This window comes from Acinonyx jubatus, chromosome A2 (assembly GCF_027475565.1).
Source record: "Acinonyx jubatus isolate Ajub_Pintada_27869175 chromosome A2, VMU_Ajub_asm_v1.0, whole genome shotgun sequence".
NCBI lineage: Eukaryota > Metazoa > Chordata > Mammalia > Carnivora > Felidae > Acinonyx > Acinonyx jubatus.
The window spans coordinates 62,624,150-62,646,199 of NC_069383.1; the positions used below are offsets into that span (position 1 = coordinate 62,624,150).

At 37.2% G+C, this 22,050-nt stretch overlaps 1 protein-coding gene across 1 annotated transcript in view; it reads right to left on the minus strand.

Annotated features, from left to right (window-relative positions):
- SCIN (scinderin) overlaps positions 1-22,050 on the minus strand; it is a 79,415-nt gene that overhangs the window by 51,872 nt on the left and 5,493 nt on the right. Inside the window, exons 2-3 of the mRNA XM_027071980.2 lie at positions 19,848-20,002; positions 15,472-15,633 (exon numbers count right to left, since the gene is read on the minus strand). Of these exons, the coding sequence (XP_026927781.2) occupies positions 15,472-15,633; positions 19,848-20,002 (317 nt within the window). The remainder of the gene's footprint in view (positions 1-15,471; positions 15,634-19,847; positions 20,003-22,050) is intronic.

The following is a 22,050-nucleotide window of genomic DNA, read 5'->3' on the forward strand; positions in this document are numbered from 1 at the left end:
ATAGGGAGATGGCTGTATAAATGTTGTTCTATGGATATTGCAGACTATTCCTCAATGGCTTAAAACTGAGGAAAATGTTTAAATACTGACATAGACAATTATTCAAGTTATACCATCCAAAATAAAATAAAGACACAGAATAATATAATTATATTTAAGTGGAAACAAAATCATAAGCTCTGTTTCTGGGTTTGCAGAAAAATACTTCTATTTACTTTTATTTTTTTTTAATTTTTTTAATGTTTATTTATTTTTGAGACAGAGAGAGACAGGGTGCGAGTAGGGAAGGGGCAGAGAGAGAGGGAGACACAGAATCGGAAGCAGGCTCCAGGATCTGAGCCGTCAGCAGAGAGCCTGACGCGGGGCTTGAACTCACGAACCGCGAGATCATGACCTGAGCCAAAGTCGGACACCCAACCGACTGAGCCACCCAGGCGCCCCAGAAAAATACTTTTAAAGATACACAGTTTTACCAGATGGATAGAGGCATGTATACACAGAAAGAAAGCCTTCAACTTTCACTGTATCTAAGTTAAAAGGTTTTTGTTTTGTTTTCTTTTTTAAAGTCACTCACATTTATTAGGTGCCTATTATGAGCTAGAAGCTGGGGATAGAGAGAAGAATGAGAAAGCTAGCAAGTAGGGATTGATATGTGAACAACGAATGCTAATATATTTGCACTACACTCGGTTTTCAAAAGGGTTCCACACAGGGTTCTTCTAGTTAGTCTTAGAGAGCTGGTTACCACAGTGGTTAGTGTGAAGGAGACTGTTCCCGGTGGCAACTTACCATCTATATGACCTTGGGTTTACAATTTTCAAAAGAGCACATCAATTAACAACAACATCAAAGAATGCCCAAGCATTCAGAGAGATTGGCTCTTTTCTCTGATGATAAGACATTTCCAGCTCAGAGTCTTTTCTTTATTTAAAATTAGTTTACTGATTGGCTAAAATAGGCAAGCTGTCTTCTGGGCCCCAGGGGCCCAACTTTGAATCGCAAAGGCCTGGGACAGTCTCTCTGATCCCTCATCCAACCATGTTCCTGATGCACCTATTGCATATTCCTCTTCAAGAATAAAATACACGTTTTAGGAATTCAAGCCTTTATAAGAAGTAAAATAAAAAAGACTATGTCTTGCAACTCCTTTCACTCTAGAATCTGAACTAGTCTACGTGGTCAAGGGGCATTTCTTTTCTGTTTTCAAAAGAATGGTACACTGCTATTGTTTCCTGTCTATTTTCTTTTCTACATCTAGGTATCTGAATATAGAGAATCACATTTGGAGTCAATTTGAATACTATGCCCAGGTCAGCAGTTAACAGAGTATAAACAAATGGTCGTCAACAGTTAGTCAGTACCTATCACTGAGCATTAAAATCAGGTGATGGGGTAGGAAAGGTGATTTTGAAAAATACAGATACTTGAGTGATACCTTAGGGACTCTCAGGTGTGTTCTGGGCAGCCCTGTTTTTTGAACGCACCTTAGATGGTTCTAGCATTCAACAAGTGCTGAGAACCCCTCAGCCCTGCTGGTGCCCTAGCACATTGCACCTGGCAGGCTTTTACAAAGAATCTGTAACATCTAATTACTCAATGCAGCCAAGCAGGCTTCTCTGCGAAGTACATCTAGCCTCTTGGCTCAGATTTCTTTCCTATGCTATTCCATGAGACTTTGTAAATGATTCTTTTCTCAGTATGTTTGAGAAAACAAACTTCTAATATTTACATTACAGGGAAATATAGGGCATAGATCAGAAGATCAGATCTCTAGATTTCTCAGACTTATTAGCAACTTTCACTACTGACTTGTATTTATATAATTGTCCAACAGGTGTTTATTTTCTCCCTACCTTACTTCAAAGAGATGATATAAATCATGCTAAATTTCATTAGCTTCTGTAAAGCATTATGGAAGCTTGGCAAAATGTGTTTAGAAAAGAATTGTAGATAATAATTTAATATAATTATTATTTAATGTAGAATTTTACCACGTTCCATGAAACCCAATATATTTTCTATGATATTACCTTGGGCTGAGAGTTTCTATGTGTAGTATCAGTTCACAGATAAATTTAGTTATAGAAAATATTCCTCACCATTACTGATAGGCCTCAGTTTCCACTTTGAAAATAGCAAAAAGAAAAAAGCTGGAGATATCACAATCCATGATTTCAAGATATACTACAAAGCTACAGTGATCAAAACAATATGGTACAAGTGCAAAAGCAGACACTTAGAATAGAGAACCCAGAAATACACCCATTCCTATCTAATCACTTAATCTATGACAAAGGATGCAAGCATTTGTAATGAGGAAAAAACAGTCTTTTCAATATATGGTGTTGGGAAAACTGGACGGCTACATGAAAATGAGTGACACTAGAACACTTTCTTTCACCACACACAAAAATAAACCCAAAATAGATTAAATACCTAAATATAAGACCTGAAACCATAAATTCCTAAAGGAAATTATAGGCAGTAATCTCCTGGACATTAGCCCTAGCAACATTTTTCTGGATGTGTCTCCTCAGGCAAGAGAAATAAAAATGAAAATGAACAATTCAGACTACGTCAAAGTAAAAAGCTTCTGTGCAGTGAAGGAAACTATCAACATAATGAAAAGGCAAACTACTGAATAGGAGAAAATATTTGCAAATGATATATCCAATAAGGAGTTAATATCCAAAATATATAAAGAACTCATACAACTCAACACCAAAAAAAAAAAAATCTGATTTAAAAAAATGGGCAGAGCACCCGAATAGACATGTTTTCAAAGAAGACATACAGACAGATGGCCAACAGACACAGGAAAACATGTTCAACATCACTCATCATCAGAGAAGTCCAGACCAAAACCACAATGAGATATCATCTTACCCCTGTCAGAATGGCTAGAATCAAAAGGACAAGAGATCACAAGTGTTGGTGAGGATGTGGCAAAAAGGGAACCCTTATGCACTGTGGATGGGGACGTAAATTGGTGCAAATACCGTGGAAAACAGTATGGATGTTCTCAAAAATTAAAAATAGAACTACCCTATGATCCACTAATTCCGCTCTTGGAATAAAGAAAATGAAAACACTAACTTGAAAAAGTATACGCACTCCATGTTCACTGCAGCATTATTTATAATAGCCAAGCTGTGTAAGCAACCTATACAACCACCTGATAAATGAATGGATAAAGAAGACACACACATACACACACCTGATATTACTCAGGCATAAGAAAGAATAGGATTATATCATTTGTGACAACATGGATAGACCTAAAGCGTAATATGGTAAGTAAAATAAGTCATACAGAGAAAGACAAATATCAAGATTTCACTTAAATGTGGAATCTAAAAAATAAAACAGACAAAAACCAGAAACAGAATTATAAATACAGAGAACAAACTAGTGGTTGCCAGAGGGGAGAAGGGTGGATGAAATGGGTTACTGGGATTAAGAGATACAAACTTCTGGTTATAAGATAAATGAGTCACAGGGATGAAAAGTACAGCATAAGAAATAAAATCAACAACACTGTAATAATATTATATGGTGACAGATGGTGACCACACTTATCGTGGTGAATGCTGTGTAATGTATGGAACTGTCAAATCCCTATGTTGTACACCTGAAACTAATACAACATTGTATGGCAACTATACTTCAATAAAAAAAATTTTAAATAGTGAAATCTTATGTAGGAAATGCTCATAAAAATAACAAAACTTTTAAAAGTAGAATTTTCCTTTTAACTCAAGATGACCAAATCACTAAAGAAAGCGTGACAAAATTTCTAATTGGACATGAAAATGAATGCTTTGTGTTATGCTTACTCTTTTGTCATTTATTTTGTGCTGCTATTTCTATAAAAGCAACAGATTATCTTATTTACTAGACTTAATTTTCCATGGTTAATTCAGACATGAAATACAATGAAATATACACTGCACTTATAAACTGCCAAAAGCCAGAATTGTTTAAAGAGTTATATTAATTAAAAAACCCTTTTCTTTCAAAGTTGCTTAAGTTTTTCTGCAAAATATATTTCATTTGATCATGGCAGCAATGCATTAAAACATGCTCTACATTTTAAACAGAAAAATCTATTTAAATTTTAAACGGAATCTTAGCAATCCATTAAATTTGAGCAATTTAAATTCTATCACGGGTGGATGATGTATTTAGGATATCACATTTTAACAAAGCTCTACTGTACTGAAATAAATGTGTGCAATACTATTAATAAGTTGTACTGACAACACTTACTTTATTCAGAGGTAGCTGGTTAAGACCACTTCACCACTCTGTGCACAAGGAAACTCTGTACTCAACTGGCCTTGTGCCTGTAATTTAACTCACCCTATTTTTTGGAAAGAGTGAGCTAAAAAAAAAAAAAAAAACCCAAAAATGCTACACAGAGCTAAAAAATCCCTGAACTGATGTAATAGGTTGATATGTATTACTACAACAAAAAGTTTTCATTGTAATTTAAATTGTTTTATTTATAATACTTTAATGGGATTTATTTAAAAAGCCTGTTGTAAATCTGATTTAAGTAGACGCAACATTGAAAATTACAAAGCAAACATGGTTTCAGGGGTAACTATTTACCCTCTAGGATCCTAAGGAATTTGACAACTCAACACTAAATGTTATACTTCTTTGGGGGGAAGGGACATAAAACCCTTTGTCAATATGGAAGCATCCATTTGCTTCAGAATGAAATGCGCTTAAATTCTGGCAAATATTTGCTGATGTACATATTGCTTCTGGACACCCTACAGTAGAAGTTGGTGAAATTACAATTAACTCTTAATATACAAACTATTAAAGGAAAACAAAATTACTCTGGATAACTGGAAAAGTACATAAGACAGTAAATATAAATCTGTTACAGGCAATTCATTTGGACCACCAATAATAAGAAATAAAAGCAACTGAGTGAAATTTATGGAAACAACCACACCAAGGACAAAGTAGACGTTTCCAAAAATTCCTTTAAACTACGTGGTCAGAGTTAACAAAACATAAAAGTGCAGTCAAACCTCATTTGAGGACAGGAAATAAGAGCAGAAATAAAACAATGCTCAGTGATGTCCTTGAAGGGAAACAAGATTTCAGAAGCTGAGTTTAAGGAGCACCCACAACTGCCCATGTGATGTTGACTCATAACATGCAAGGAATTCATCACAGACTCATTATTCTTTTGTCTTTTACTAAGTTTTTTATTCTAAATACATCTATAATTTTCTAAAAGTAAAAGAGGGGACAGACCTCTTCCTTTCCCTTGCCTCTACTGGCTTTATTTTCACTGTGTGTAGTTTTCCCTTAGATCTAGTTAACTAAATATAAAAGTTTATTCAGATATGCCTTTCTGCTGGAGGCTCTCTAAGCATAACTTAAACATGGTAATGACTTGTGAGATACCTCCTGTTTCTATTTCAAAACTTTAAACCATGACTTTATTTTTTTTTAGCTTTTAGACGAACAAGTATTTATTTACATCCTATTTTGTTGTTCAAACCCAAACAAGGCCAATATCATTCACTGACCCATATGTGTATTTTTAAAAACACCTTTGATTGAAGAATGGAAGATGAATGGATTGTGTGTGTATGGCCACTAAAGGCTTGGTGACAAGAAAGGAAGGGATTGCAATATGAACTAGGGCACAGCAATGGTGATGGAGAAGAGAAGAATCGAGCAATAGCTAAAAGGTTAAAGCCTACAGGATTGGTCTACAATGCCCTTTGGATGTATCCTGTAAGACCGGGAGAGGGGGATATGACTTGCGCCCTTCTAGACTGGCTGCTGGTAGTGATGTCACGAGATGACAGCTTTGGGATCATTCCTTTCACAACGATAGTGGGAGGTGGTGAAATTATGTTCTTTATACTCTTCAGACTACTTGGAAAATCAAACAAGTTTTATCGTCACTTTTCATCAAAATAACTTCTGCCAGCCATGTAAGTTGGTGACTTAACTATTTTTAATTCTGTTTACTGGTTTTTCAGACACATAACCCTGAATTTTCCAGCACCTTTAGATGTTTGCCATATTGAAATGGTTTTCAATGTTAACTGTACAATAAAATGACCCAGGTTGAGGCCCAAAAACTACTTACACCGAAGTCCCATCCCAAACCATTAAAATCAGAATCTTTAGGGGTCAAATCATATAGGCATCAGTATTTTAAAAAACTTTTCCTAGTGATGGGGCAACTGGGTGGCTCAGTCAGTTAAGGGTCCGACTTTGGCTCAGGTCATGACGTCATGGCTAGTGAGTTCAAGTCTGGCCATCCGGCTCTGTGCTCAGAGCTCAGAGCCTGGAGCCTGCTAAGGATTCTGTGTCTCCCCCTCTCTCTGCCCCTCACCTGCTCACAGTCTCTCTCTCTTTCAAAAATAAATAAACATTAAAAAAAATTATTCAAATCTCTTCCTAGTGATTCTAATGTGAAACTGAGAATTAAAACATAAATCATATTACCTTGGGAGTTGTCTTTCCTAGGGCCCTTGTAATGTGTCTGTGTCTGCATTCTAGCACTTCTCACCTTCTACCTTGTCATACCCCAAGGCTTGTATGTGTCTATGCCTCTCACCATTTGAGAGCACCTTGAGGCCAAAGGTTAGCTGGTTTCCATCGTTATACTCGGGTACCCAGTGCACACTAAGTGCACAATAACTATCGTTCATCCCTACTTTTGTTGCAGGGTAAATTTTAGAAATTTAACAATAGGTTTATCTTTCCCATTATCTTCTCTTGCTGCCTCAAGGCTTTCCCCTTATCAGTCTAATGGAATGCATTATTTTTGGGTAATGACAAATTTATTCAGAACAAAGATTTTGTCCATTTTTTTGTTCTAAGGTAAACATTTTTAAGTGATAGCAGACACAAAGTCTGAAAGCCAACATAGGTTTCATTTAAAAGTGCTTTGATTTTGTTAAAGTTCTCTGAAGGAAGGAGTGAGGAAGCAACCAAGAGAAATTTGGTTTTGCACAGCAAGAACCAGAGTCTTGGCCTTAGGGGCTAGAGTGTACTGCAGGAACCAGGGAGCAGGCAGCGCTGTGAAATGGTGTAAGGCTGACTTGTCAGGTCCAGGGAGAGAAAAGTAGATTACAGGGGAACTAGAATCAGATGCAATGAATCTTTGAGAAGAGCTCAGTACATTCCTCTCCAACATATTTGTCATATATTCATCCATGACCCTGAGCATTAGAGGAGAAACACCTGTGGGCAGTGTCTAGGCAATCAGACCAATGTCTACTGGTACAATGTGGGTACAGTGTCCCCACAACAGCATGTGGCAAAAATAAGGGAAAAATATGTATGGGAAAAATGAGGCAGAATTCCTGAGGGGCTACCGGTATGACTGACAAAACCAGAAAGGGTCTTACGGTGGATATGTGGACATATCAGATCAAATAAGGCCATAGATATTTTTCCAGAAAAAATCTTGGGACAGAGACCAAAGCCCAAAGCTTAAAACACAAAGCTCAAGAATGAATGAAAGGGCCAAGACTCAATGAATGATAGAGAGGAGTGAGGGCTAAAGCCTGCAAACCAGATTCACTTCCGATGTCAATCTCGTCCCCCATCCCCAGTCCATAATATTACACAAATATCCCCTGTACCTGATGGATGGAAAAGAGAATTTGGTGAGATAAGTATGATTTGCTTTAATGATAAACAAAGCTCACCTTAATAGGGCAAGATTATTTTATTTTTAACCCTTCTGTAGCAATAGAAGCTTAACTATAAAGTCAAGCTGAACTATAGATGAAAAAAGAGAATTACATCTCTATATACATGACTGCATGAGACTATACGCTTTATGTTGGACAGATGTACATTTGTTGAAACATTTCTTGAGTGACTGTACTTTCTGGGCCTTATATCATAGACAAAGTGAGTGAGTGAGGCTAATAAGTGAGTGGAGAGGCAATATGGAAAACGCTCAAAGTAAGTGTGCATGGTAACAGGAAATATGAGATAAAGGATTGCCTAATTTTACAGGAGCGTGATGTGGGACAGGGGAAGAAGGGAGGAAGAGGTCAAGGAGTACATTATAAAGAAGCAATATCACAGTTGAATATTAAGGATGAGATGATAATGGGATGCTTACCAAAGAAAAGTGTTGCAGAGGAAAAGTGGATTCTAGGCAAAGGAAATAATGTGTGTAAAAGCAAAAACATGGTGACTTGAGGGGAAGTCTCATGCCCAGCACAATGAGATAGTACCATGGTGATGAAGAACACGGGAAGGATTCAGGAGACACTCAGGAAGTAGAAGAGAGTAGACCTAGTGACTGATTGAATGTGCAGCCCCTGGGAGAAGTCATCTGGATGACTTCTGGATTTGGGGTTGGAGGTCTAAATGACTGGTAGCTTCATTCAACTCATAAGAACAAGAAGATACGAAATCATTTTGGAATCAGAGGGTGAGGTTGTAGGTTCCATTTTTAGACTTGTCCAGTGAGGTTCTTGTGATATACACAAGAAATATCTGGGAGGTAGTGTGAAATACTGACACAGAGCTCAGGCAGATTTACAAGTGGGTGAGTAGTTGAAGCTTTGGGTGAGGATATGTTTGCTCAGTAAGAATGAGTAAAGAGACAATGATAAAAGTGGAATCCTTTAAGGTCAGGAACAAGACAGGGATGTCCACTCACGCCACTGTTATTCAACATAGTATTGGAAGTCTTAGCCTCTGCAATCAGACAACACAAAGAAATAAAAGGCATCCAAATTGGCCAGGAGGAGGTCAAAGTTTCACTCTTCGCAGATGACATGATACTCTATGTGGAAAACCCAAAAGATTCCACCAAAACACTGCTAGAATTGATTCATGAATTCAGTAAAGTTGCAGGATATAAAATCAATGCAGAGAAATTGGTTGCATTCCTATACACCAACAATGAAGTGACAGAGAAATCAAGGAATTGATCCCATATACAGTTGCACAAAAAACCATAAAATACCTAGGAATAAATCTAACCAAAGAGGTGAAAAATCTATACACTGAAAATTATAGAAAGCTCATGAAAGAAATTGAAGAAGACACACACACACACAAAAAAAAAAAAAAAAAAAGAAAAAGATTCCATGCTCCTGGATAGGAAGAACAAATATTGTTAAAATGCCAATACTACCCAAAGCAATCTACATATTCAATGCAATCCCCATCAAAGTAACACCAGCATTCTTCACGGAGCTAGAACAAACAATCCTAAAATTTGTATGGAACCAGAAAAGACCCTGAATAGCCAAAGCAATCTGGAAAAAGAAATCCAAAGCAGGAGGCATCACAATCCCAGATTTAAGCTATACTACAAAGCTGTAATCATCAAGACAGTGTGGTACTGGCACAAGAACAGACACTCAGATCAATGAAACAGAATAGAGAACCCAGAAATGGACCCACAAATGTATGGCCAACTAATCTTTGACAAAGCAGGAAAGAATATCCAGTGGAATAAAGACAGTCTCTTCAGAAGTGGTGCTGGGAAAACTGGACAGAGATATGCAGAAGAATGAACCTGGACCACTTTCTTACACCATACACAAAAATAAACTCAAAATGGATGAAAGCCCTCAATGTAAGACAGGAAGCCATCAAAATCCTCGAAGAGAAAGCAGGCAAAAACCTCTTTGATGTTAACCGCAGCAACTTCTTACTCAACACATCTCTGGAGGCAAGGGAAACAAAAGCAAAAATGAACTACTGGGACCTCATCAAAACAAAAAGCTTCTGCACAGTGAAGGAAACAATCAGCAAAACTAAAAGGCAACTGAAAGAATGGGAGAAGATATTTGCAAATGACATATCAGATAAAGGGTTAGTATCCAAAATCTATACAGAACTTATCAAACTCCACACCCAAAAAACAAATAATCCAGTGAAGAAATGGGCAAAAGACATGAATAGACACTTTTCCAAGGAAGACATCCAGATGGCCAACTGACACATGAAAAAATACTCCACATCACTCATCATCAGGGAAATACAAATCAAACCACAATACCACCTTACACCTGTCAGACTGGCTAACATGAACAACTCAGGCAACAACAGATGTTGGCAAGCATGAGGAGAGAGAGGATCTCTTTTGCGTTGTTGGTGGCAATGCAAGCTGGTGCAGCCACTCTGGAAAACAGTATGGAGGTTCCTCAAAAAACTAAAAATAGAACTACCCAACGACCCAGCAATTGCACGACTAGGCATTTATCCACGGGATACAGGTGTGCTGTTTCAAAGGGATACATGTACCACCATGTTTATAGCAGCACTATCAACAATAGCCAAAGTATGGAAAGAGCCCAAATGTCCATGGAGGGATGAATGCATAAAGAAGATGTGGTGTATATGTATACACACACACACACACACACACACACACACACACACACACACACACATATATATAATGGAGTATTACTTGGCAATCAAAAAGAATGAAATCTTGCCATTTGCAACTACGTGGATGGAACTGGAAGGTATTATGCTAAGTGCAATTACTCAGAGAAAGACAAAAATCATATGACTTCACTCATATGAGGACTTTAAGAGACAAAACAGATGAACATAAGGGAAGATAAACAAAAATAATATAAAAACAGGGTGGGGACAAAACAGAAGAGACTCATAAATATGGAGAACAAACTGAGGGTTGCTGGAGGGATTGCGGGAGGGGGGGATGGGCTAAATGGGTAAGGGGAATTAAGGAATCTACTCCTGAAATCATTATTTCACTATATGCTAACTAATTTGGATATAAATTTAAAAAAATTAAAAATTAAATTAAAAAAAAAAACAAAGACTCGTGGGAGTGGGCAGACCAGGCAAAGAAGAATGAGAAAGAATGGCTTGAAAGGGAACAGCAGCAGGGAGCCAGGGGAGGGGTGATGCTGAAGAAAAGGAGGTGATCAACAGTGTCAACTGCGGCCCACGAACGGAGTGGGTACTGTGCAAAGTGTCCACTGGATTTGGCAGAAGGCATTGCTGATCGTAAGATGAACAGATTCAAAGAAATGGTGGGAGTGAAAGTCAGGAAGCGTGGGTTGCAGACTGAGTGGTAAATGAGGAAGTGAAGACTGATGTTTCAAAGTAGCAGGAGGGAACAATGAGAGAGGGGGGTGATAGGTTATAAATAGCAAGGCGAGTGGGACAAAACTGACCAAACAAGTTAACAAGGAAACAGAACATGCCCAATAGCACAATTAGTAACTCACCACAGAAATTCCTCCTCCTATGAAATCCGACTCTCCCCTAGTGGCTGATGCTGACACATATTTCTGAAAGAATTAGATCCAGATCCCAAACTTTGGGAATATGGACTTTTTTCATTATCACTCACCTTCTGTAGTTGCTGATAGCTTTGTTGCAATATATTTAGGTGTGATTTTGTTAGTCATCTACAAGCACCTCAACGACCTCATAGCTTTAAAAACAGTGGGGAAATGATGATTCATAAATTCACCAACATTAAAATACAGTTCAAAAGCCCTTCTCCAAAGATTCAGTACATTCCAGGTTCCTAAGATCTAGCCATGTTCCATATTATTTTCTGAAAATACATTAAATATAAGATAGCTATTCTAAATCATCTTCTAAAATGCTGATGATTTTCTTAACTTTCAAAGTGATTAAATTGATTGAGGTGGTTACACTGTCATATCTAGGAAATATTTACTATAGTCTCATATCCTATAACAGCAAATATATGGCATATCATATTAATGATAGTGATTGTTTATCAAAAAGGTTGGTTTCCCTCAAACACAATCAAAATATAGGATTTAGATAATATCCATAACCTTAGTCTTGGCCAGCTGGCTCTAGTTAGATGAGAGCTTTAGATGTCTAACCTACTTTTTTCATACCTGTATAATAAAACAAACTTGAAGAAATTGCACTGGCTTCTTTTTGTTCCCTCTAATGCAGAAAGTGGCTATGAAATTGTGAACTCAGTGACTCCTATTAAAATATTATAATAGAGAAAATTTTGTTCTGATGTCCTTCTTTGTTGACTGTGACACACCTCAAAACTAAAGTCCCCAAGGTAATTGCAAGATCTTATCACCGTTTAGAAATTATTGGCAACATACCAACTGGTTAAAGGTTAGTAACATAAAAAGAGATCATGTGAGTAAAAGAGAATGTATGTAGTACTCCAATGCTTGATTCTTACGAGGGTATCCCTTTGGGATGTAGAATATTTCTACAAATAAGAGATAATCCAACCCAATGACCTCCACAACAAAATTACTCCAAACGTCTCTAACCAGGCATGAAAGCAGGAGACAACTTGGAAGTCATTACAGGTAATTAACTATACAAATGAAATGTAATTTACTAATAAACGAATAACACGAATGTCCTTGAATCTCATAATACAGGCTCTGCCCCTATTTTATGAGCCTATATTTATGGGTCATACTCTTCCGTGGCAGATATTACCCATGGGAAGAGAAAATATGTCATTGGAACTACAATCTGCTCAATACTTGCTCAAGAAAATAATAGATGATTTCATTAACAAGACTACTTTCAGTAGATTTTAAGGTAGACTAGACATAATTCTGAAATCAGCAGATTCTGTTATAGAGCCACACCATCTTATATCCTACCAAGTTAGCTTAGTATAGTGAAAAGAATATAAATTAAGACTAGAAAACCCCAGGTCACACCCAGGTCACCACCCAACCTGTATCAATGCAAGTGACTTGCTCACACCCTGTAGGACTTTTTTTCTCTAGTGAAACCACAAGGACAACTGTCATTTCCAGATGTGACTCTGTGTCAGAGGAGACTGAATCATAGTCAGCAAAGGTTAGACGTACCATCAGAAACCAGAGTCGAGACGGAAACAATAAATGAGGAAGTTAGGGCTTGAAGAGGTTAACGACTTGCTCTAGATGAAAGAGTAGGTAGTTGGAAAGCTGAACTGGAAGCCATTCATGGTAATTAAACAGATTACTGCATGTATGGAGCAATTACATTACACATACAAAGTTATGTTAAGAAAAATATTTTCAAGTAATGGCAGTAATGAATTACATTATCAACGGGAAATGCTCTTCCGTTTAGGGGCCCCAAAGATTATCTAATCAAATACCCAGCTTTTATCGATGAATCTGAGGTTAAAGTCAATTTGGACAAAGACTGAAGTCTTTTTTTCTATGAAAAATAGTATCTTTTTTTAAAACATTTATTTATTTTGAGAAAGAGAGAACACACGTAAGCAGGGGAGGGGCAGAGAGAAAGGGAGAGCGCGAATACCATGCAGGCTCCTTGCTGTCACTGTGGAGTCTGATGCGGGGCTCGATCCAATGAACGGTGAAATCATGACATGAGCCGAAATCAAGAGTCGGACGCTTAACTGACTGAATTACCCAGATGCCCCGAAGAATACTATCTTATATGTTAAAACACTTCATGAATTATCAGGAGATAAAGGGCTAGAAAATGTAAGTGGTGAGATGAATGTTGAGGTAGACAATTTATTATGTATAGGCTTGAGAGACTCTGAATGTTTTAACTGGCTTTAGAACTGTGTGGCTTGATGATACATGTGGGCATACATTTGTGTAAGTTATGGTGTTGGCCTCAGAGAAACAGAGGGATGCAACAGTGTCTGTTTTCTGCCTCGACCCAAGGGTCAGGACTTGAGGTGGTTAGAATGGGTTAGCATTTAAAGTTGAAAAGGACTTTTCCAAGAAATTCATGGTGCGATTCAGAGAAGCAGTACTGCCATTTTGGGTGCATATGTCTAAGTGACACTTAGTCACTTAGTGCATATGTCTAAGTGGCACTGAGAATTGTACTTTGGGCATTAATATTATGATCTCAACTGTGTACACAAGCTGGTGTGATCGAAGGCAGTTGAATTACACACTAGCAGTAAAACAAAACAAAACAAAAAAACAACTATAGGTGTCTCCTAACTTAGAGAAACCCATGAAGTTTATAGCTTGGGGCCATTTTCCAAACAATTTATAACCTTAGCACACTTAATCTCTGTGCTGTCACCAAATTAATACTGCTTAAACAGAACCTTGACTTTGTAGCTCTATTTTCAAAATCCTTAGTGTCCCTTCTCTGTGCATGTGGAATAAACACTTTGGGCTTTTGTCTGATGCTTTCAACACCCCCCCCCCAAAATACTGCCCAAGGAGAGGTAGTAAAATAAAACATGCAGGTGGGAATCTGACATCCTGAGGGTCCAATCTTGGCTTCACCATTCCCTGGCTGTACAATCTTGAGCAAATTCCACAGCCAGTGCAAGCCTCAGGCTAACCGAAGCAATACAGGTCAGAGCCAGTCTCTGTACAATGCTCGGCCCAGAAATGTTAGGAACAGTGAGTAGGATGCTGATGTCCATGGTGTAGTGAGAATTATGATCATGAGGAGGACACGAAGGGCATCATAAATGTGCTCGTGTCTTCCCGCCTTCTCAACTTTGCCCATGGGTTTTCAATGGTAGGGAATGCCTTTTATTTCTACTTTATTGTATTTCCACCTAACAAAGTTTAAAAGCCCCAACTTCAATCCCACCTTCTAGAGGCCACACAAGACCCTGCAATACTACTTCTTTTCAAGGTAACAATGATTAATAAGTATACCTGAACTTAGAGGGGCCTCTCTTCCTGGAAGAAAAAATAAGTCAGATGTTGCCCATCCCATTAAGGTGATACTTGATATTTTACTTGTGCCTTTTAATTTAAAATAATAAAAAAGTATGAAATAATATAGTGTAGGGTACGAGTGATATATATACTAAAATACCTCCTAAAACCCCTCAGACAGGCTGTTTAGACTCATCCTGTATCCATTTGAAATTCTAGGGGCGCCTGGGTGGCGCAGTCGGTTAAGCGTCCGACTTCAGCCAGGTTACGATCTCGCGGTCCGTGAGTTCGAGCCCCGCGTCAGGCTCTGGGCTGATGGCTCGGAGCCTGGAGCCTGTTTCCGATTCTGTGTCTCCCTCTCTCTCTGCCCCTCCCCCGTTCATGCTCTGTCTCTCTCTGTCCCAAAAATAAATAAAAAACGTTGAAAAAAAATATTTAAATTTAAAAAAAAAAAAAAATTCTAGAAACTTTGCTTTCTGGGGAGATCAATTTTCCCCTCACATAATGTTTTCCCACACCCAGTTAAGGACAAAAATAATTAGCGGAAGCTCTGTTCAGACAGAAGGGTAAATATATTAAAAATTATTCAATGTGTGTTCTATGGTAGGAAGAACTAAATCACTACTCCATTCTAAACCTATCAGAGAAAATAAAAACTTTGAAGTCCCACTTTGTGTTATTTAAATATTTGCCAATTTGTCATATGATATGATTGCCTCTCACATAAACATGACCTCTTTCTAGTGTGTAGAAAAGGGAATTATCCTCCATGGCAGGTACATTGGATTTGATCTGATGACAATTCACTTTCCTTTAGATGTCTGCATGTACATATAAGACTTACCGTTCCAAGGTCAATGATGAAGCAGTCACCCTTGTTGAAACTGTCCCAGCTAAGAGGAACTTCTGTGGCCCTGACCACTCTTCGACCCTTCACATGCAGGAGCCTCTTAGCGGTCAAGTCATTCGTGAGAACATGATTTAGCCCAGATGCCACACCTCCAGCCTGATCAGTGGGAGGAAGAGAGAAAACAAAACAAAAACAGATGAGGCTTCTAACTAAATACAAAAACATATAAAACCAAGGTGTACAAGCCAAAACTGCCTGTCAGACCAAAATAAAACTGCACCTAAGAACATGTGAAAAATTAAGTATGCAGAGGAGAATGACTTGGCAAATCAACACCTTTTTTTTTTTACTTTTTTTTGTTTAAGGCCTTTTGTCTTTCCTGTTTTAACCATTCAATTTAACATTGCAAGTTTTTACTTCAGTGCATAAAACCTGGTATATAAATGAGAGGAAGCAGTAGCTCTTATCCTTTGGGAACTAATGATTCTCAAGTCACTGAGTGAGAAGGCAAATAAATTTCAGGGAAGAAGGAGACAGGCAGATGGGGAAGACTCACAGGTAACAAGAGAGGAGAGAACTAGACACCCCCAAATTCCCATGACACACACAGTGATAGGACAGAGAAGGGGGGATGAATACTGGCTAGGTATATAAGTGGATCCTATTTATGGTCTCTGTTATAACATTATTAAAAAATCTTTCTTCCTTTTGTTTCTTAATATGCAGGCCTGAGTATTTATACCCTAAATTTATACCCTAAATTTGGTTGCACATCCCAAAACAAAACAAAATGAAACTATGTTCAATCAAAAAAATGTTAAAAGACAGGGTCACCTGGGTGGCTCAGTCAGTTAAGCATCCAACCTCAGCTCAGGTCATGATCTCACAGTTTGTGAGTTCGAGCCCCACATCAGGCTGTGTGCTGACAGCTCAGAGCCTGGAGCCAGCTTCAGATTCTGTGTCTCCCTCTCTCTCTGCCCCTCCCCTCCTTGCATTCGGTCTTGCTCTCTCAAAAATAAATAAACATTAAAAAAATTTGTTTAAATAAAAATTGTTAAAGAAAATAATCAGATCAAGTACATCTTCTTACCCTATTTGAAATCAGGCTTTACCTTTTCATTGTTTTCTACAATTAAATGTTAGAAACAATAATATTTATTTATTTCCATAATTAATTATGAGGCAATATGCATAATAAATATGTAGTGTAAGCAAATCACTTTTATTGCTCAAGCCTCCTACAATAATATGGTAAGAAAATCAGCAGTATAGGAAACCTGTAAAATAATCTAATTTTCAACTTTATTACATAAACATACACAGTAAATCCAAAGAAAGAAGTTGCCTATGTAACCATCAGCACATTCTTGAAATTTCCACTGACTTTAAATTTCCACCATTCTCCAAGAAAAGACCCTCATAAATAGAAAGGTTTTATTAGTATAGGCTAAATGTTGACTTTGAGACAACTGTAACCACAAATTTTAAGAAATACCTAATAATTCCTCAGCCCATAATTTTACAAAGAATGCCATAAATGAACAAACTAGGTATTATACAATAAAAATAAATATAAGTTTTCATCTATATACTACTGTTCTTGGCCATTTCACTTTTTAAAAAATAAGTACATTATCACCTGATAAACAGTGTAAGAACAATGTTATTTGAAAAAAGTTATAAAATACAAAACAGACTTAGACCGAGGATACTTACATAACATTTAACCTAATGTCGTATAGTGAACCATCAGAGTGATAACCAGTCTGAACATTTAACAGTATTTTAAAAATTAATTTTGTCTTTAATATTTGATGTGAGAAAGGCACAAAAGAAAAACTGTAAGCTTCTATATGTTTGTATTTGATAGTAAGTAGTTCTGTAATAATGTTTGAATTAACCCTAGAAACTCCCAGTCTCTTTCTGCTTTCACAAGGCAGAATGAAAGCAAGGTACGTGATCCTGTAAATCAGTGGCACCATAAAGTTTTGCTGACTGATGGATGTTTCAAGGTCGCTATTACAATCATGGCTGAGAGCTGGGTCTTGAGCTTGGGAAAGGTGTGATTAACCAGAGATTTAATATAAGGGAGTAGTGGCAAATAATAGTCATCTATAACCCCCTAACCCCCTTAAAAACCTCATTAAAAAAAGAAAACCCTCACATCATTTAAATGACATGAGGAGATGGTCTTAATGTTGCCTAGCTGAATCTTTACATTATACATGGTAACTAAACATGACTGTTGTTGGCTTGGTAATGGTAGGCTTTGCCAAATTGTGTCCGTTCCAAACAGACACAATCCCCTGTTTCATAGGGTAATCTTAAGTAAGAAATTCATGCCGATATTTGAACCATTTATTTATGTTTAGAGCATCATAGTATAATGATTACCAGCTTAGGCACTGAAGTCAGATGGGGCCCTAGTCACTTAACAGCTATTAGATCTTGGCAAGTTACATAGTTCCTTAACGAGTTTGCTTAGTTACCTTAATAGGGTGGCAATTCTGGAAACTGCAGCATGGGGCACTACTTGGATTACATGAGATAACACCCACGAAGGGCTTAGCACATTCTTCGAAGCATAAAATTAAGTATAACATAATAGTCTTTGCTATTCTGGGTAGCAAGTTATCTTTGCTTCCACGTTTCCTATCAAGTACTTTGCAACTGTACGCGTTGTCATCTGCTCAATGTCACTGATGATAAGACAGTGAATTGATTTTTTTCCTGATAAATTTGACCTCCATTGGCAAATATCTTATTTCTAAAATATGCTGATTTGTGGCGGTTTTGCCATTGATAATTAGAAGATAATTATCTTATAACTGTAAAACTGCTTTTTCATGTCCACTTTTAAATATGTATCCAGAAGTTTGATTTCAGTAGTCCCGCTAATAGCCAGAAGGATTAATAATACCACAAGTTCTTACTGATTGCGTATGCACTATATATGTATTTTATTATTTAATTTAATCTTTAATCCTTACAACACCTATTTGAGGAAGCTTGTTTTATACCCATTATATATTTGGGGAAACTGAGCACAGTTGCCCTGAGGCAAACAAGTTATATGTAGCAGAAATGGGTTTATCACCAAGATGATGTCACAGTAAATGCTTTTAGTAACTACAAGTCCCAGCTTATTCAAAATGTTGAGCTCATTGACAAAGGAAGTTTCAGGATCATTTGACAAAAACTGTCGGAACTCATGTGAATTAAATAAAATTGGAGGCAATGGTTTCATATTTAGGGTTGTTCACATCCTAGAGTGAAAAGAATGATTTTAAGAGAGAAGAGAACTTATTAAGTATTTATTCTCATCTCCATGGCATAACAAAATATTCATTAAGGCTCTGACCAGGTAAAAGTAGAAACAAACCCCGTCACTGTAATAGACAAATTTAATATATATTCAGAATTCTGGTTCAGCTCTGAGGTTTTAGGTCTTCAACAGGCTAATATGCTCAAAGGGTGAGGGTCAGCAGAACACCTGTTAGAGCAGGTTTGATTTTGAATAAGATTGCTTCCAAACTGTTTGTTTAGGGAGGTATTTCTCACACTTTCACTGAACACTCTTGGGGGAAGGGGGGATTGTGAAGGGTGGCCGGTCTGCAAGAGTTATGGAGAGAATTCCAGAAAAAAGGCGGTCCTTCGTTAAAGGTTGCCTTAAAAGGAGAAAACCATTTAACTTGTTTTTGTTTTTGTTTTCCCCCAAAACAAAGCCAGTTGATGCTTAGTGTTTCAGGCCAAAACACATAAATGGGGCACATATGTGTGTGTGGTAGTATATGTATACTTGACTTTGTGAGGCTGAACCACACATATACTCAACTCAGTGTTGTTTCATTAGTATCATTTCCGAGATCAAACCACACTATTTGGGAAATGTGTGTATAGCTCTTGCTATTAACTGAAATAATAACTGTTATAAATATTATATTAACCTGTACCAGAAAAACTGAGATTCCCAAGTCCTGGGTTATTTGCAGTAGAATAGCATTTAAAAAAAAAAAAAAAAGTTAATACCTAAGTTGCCAACACTTAATTTTTGAAGTAACTCCACAAAATTTTTAAGGGCTTTCCTGTGACAACATGCCTGAGAGCTCTTAACTTCATTAAAAATTGACCTGTTAAATGAAATTAAGTCAGAATTTTTCCCATATTATACCCACATTCCACAAGCGTTTAATGAGCACCTACTGTGTGTCCAGCAGGCACTGGTATAAATCAGTAAACAAAACAGACTGAAGCAAAAGCAAAGCAAAAACCCTGTCCTTCATGAACATTCATCCTGTGAAGACATGAGGTGTGAATGCATGGGAAGAGAAAGGGGGTCATAATGGAAACAATTCGAGAGAACTGCTTACCTTGTATTTCAGACCTCCTTTGAAGTAGCCAACAAAGTCAGTAGATTCATGCCCTTGAAGTTCTCTACTCTGTACTGGCTTGCCACCCAAATAGTCATCCATCTGAACAGTGAAGATGGCAGCAGCTGTGCCTTCATCCTGAGTACACTCCTTTCCTGAAATTGCACAGGACAGCACGTCACTACTCGAGCAAGGAAAAGGACTAAGGCAGAACTTCTGATAAGAAAAAGCTCAGATATTTTCTTTGAGTTACACAGCAATATAATAAATGGTCTTGGGCGGAACAGTCTTTTAGCAGAAATGGTGTAATATAAAAATACTACTTTGCTAATATCTAAAAGAATTGTTTTGCTCTTGCTTTCCAATTCTCTTTAAAAATCTTTCTAAAAGAAATACTGACGTCTGTATACGCTTAAGAAGATATAACACTATATTCTAGTAGGATTCAGATTCATTTGGTAACCAGATCAGACTATGAGAATGTTTTCCAATTGTTTCAGCCTTTATTACCGTCGATCTTCAGGCTTCCAATAAGTCACTATGTTAATATTTGTAAGGAATATGAACATCATAGGCCATAGATAAATAGCTTTAAAAAAGCAAGTGGTTTGTAGAATGGGAAAATGAGTGTAACTTGACCTTACCCCTCTTTTCAAGTACCACAGTCCGCACTTCATTATCTTATTGGTGTAAGATCCTATTCTCTGAGGGGAAAGGGAGAGTAAAGGAAACAGACGCTAACATCTGTTGAATGTGAATGTATGTACTATTATCCCAGGAATTTAACACACAACACACACTTAGTTTTCACAATTCTAGTACAGATCCCATCTAGCCAACCTCACTGAGGTCAAAACACTAATCCACATCCTTCAGTGTACACAAGGACCAGAGCTGGGACAGTCCTGAGAGGAACTCAAATTTTATAAAAGACATTCCAAAACCCTTGCTATATGTGAGCTGTGTGCAAGTCATAAATGATTTTAGAAATAACAATAGCTAACATGTATATATTTATAGTATCCTTGCACTGGGCCAGATACTGTGCTAGTGCTTTACATGGATGATCTCATTTAATCTTCAAGCAACTGCCTGCAGCAGAAATATTTCCCACCATGTCACAACAAAAGAAATGGAGGCTTAGAAAGGCCAAGTAGCTTCCCCGAGGTCATAAAGTTGACCTTTGGTAGAACACAACCCAGAAGCGGGTTTCCGTGATTCTGAAGCACAGGCTTTTAGAAACCACAACACCAATAGAGAGTTTTATACTCAGATTCTCATAGCAGAAACATTCTGTGATAGCTGGGGTAGTTATTTTCCTCCAGGTGTAACTGATGTAGAAAAGTGCAGAAGTTATAACAATACTATAGTTCACCTGAAACCCCCATATGGTGAGTATTCACTAAAACTGAATAAAGGAAAACAGTCAGCTATATTAATTTAAGTGTATTTATTTACATTCCTCCCTTACTCTCAAAGGGGACCTGTATAGCTAGTTATCTTCTCAGGAAAAAAAAAATCCACTATCTAGAAGAATATTTGCCATGATATCAATTTTGTGAACTTCTTGTGGTCAAAGGAAAAAAACACATCAAAGTTTACAGTCCAAAAGAATACTAGTATCATTCTTCTGCCCCCTTTCCCATCCATAAATGAGAATACTAATAAAGGCAAAGATGTAGATTTGCACTGAGATGTTTTAAGAGGGAAGCTTAAATCAAGGTTAATATCAGAAGTGTTAAGGATAATGTGTTTGACATAAAACATTAATGAGTACAAGTTGAAACACAAATTTCTTTGGACAGATGTAAATAGACAGGCATGCAATTAATGAATGAACTGGAAGTAAGTTAATTAAATTATGCTATCATTTGTCGATGCTTGTGTACTGTGCTAGGTCAAGGGATATCAGTATTAATAAACTAGAGGGTTTGCTATAAAGAAGTTGAAAGGTCCTAAAGAAACCAATACCCGCCTTTGAATGTGAAAACTAGAATCCAATTCAATGATACCATGATGCAATTCTAGCAAGTGTTCAGAAACATATGTACTTGCTCTATGAATTTTGCTTATAAATTCATTTATTTTCCCTTTTCTGATTTAACCAGCGTCTTTCAAGTTATGTTACGTTCTTTTGTGTTATGTCCTTTTATATTATGTTACATTGTACTTGTACATAGACTGCAAACTTGCTAAAACTCTT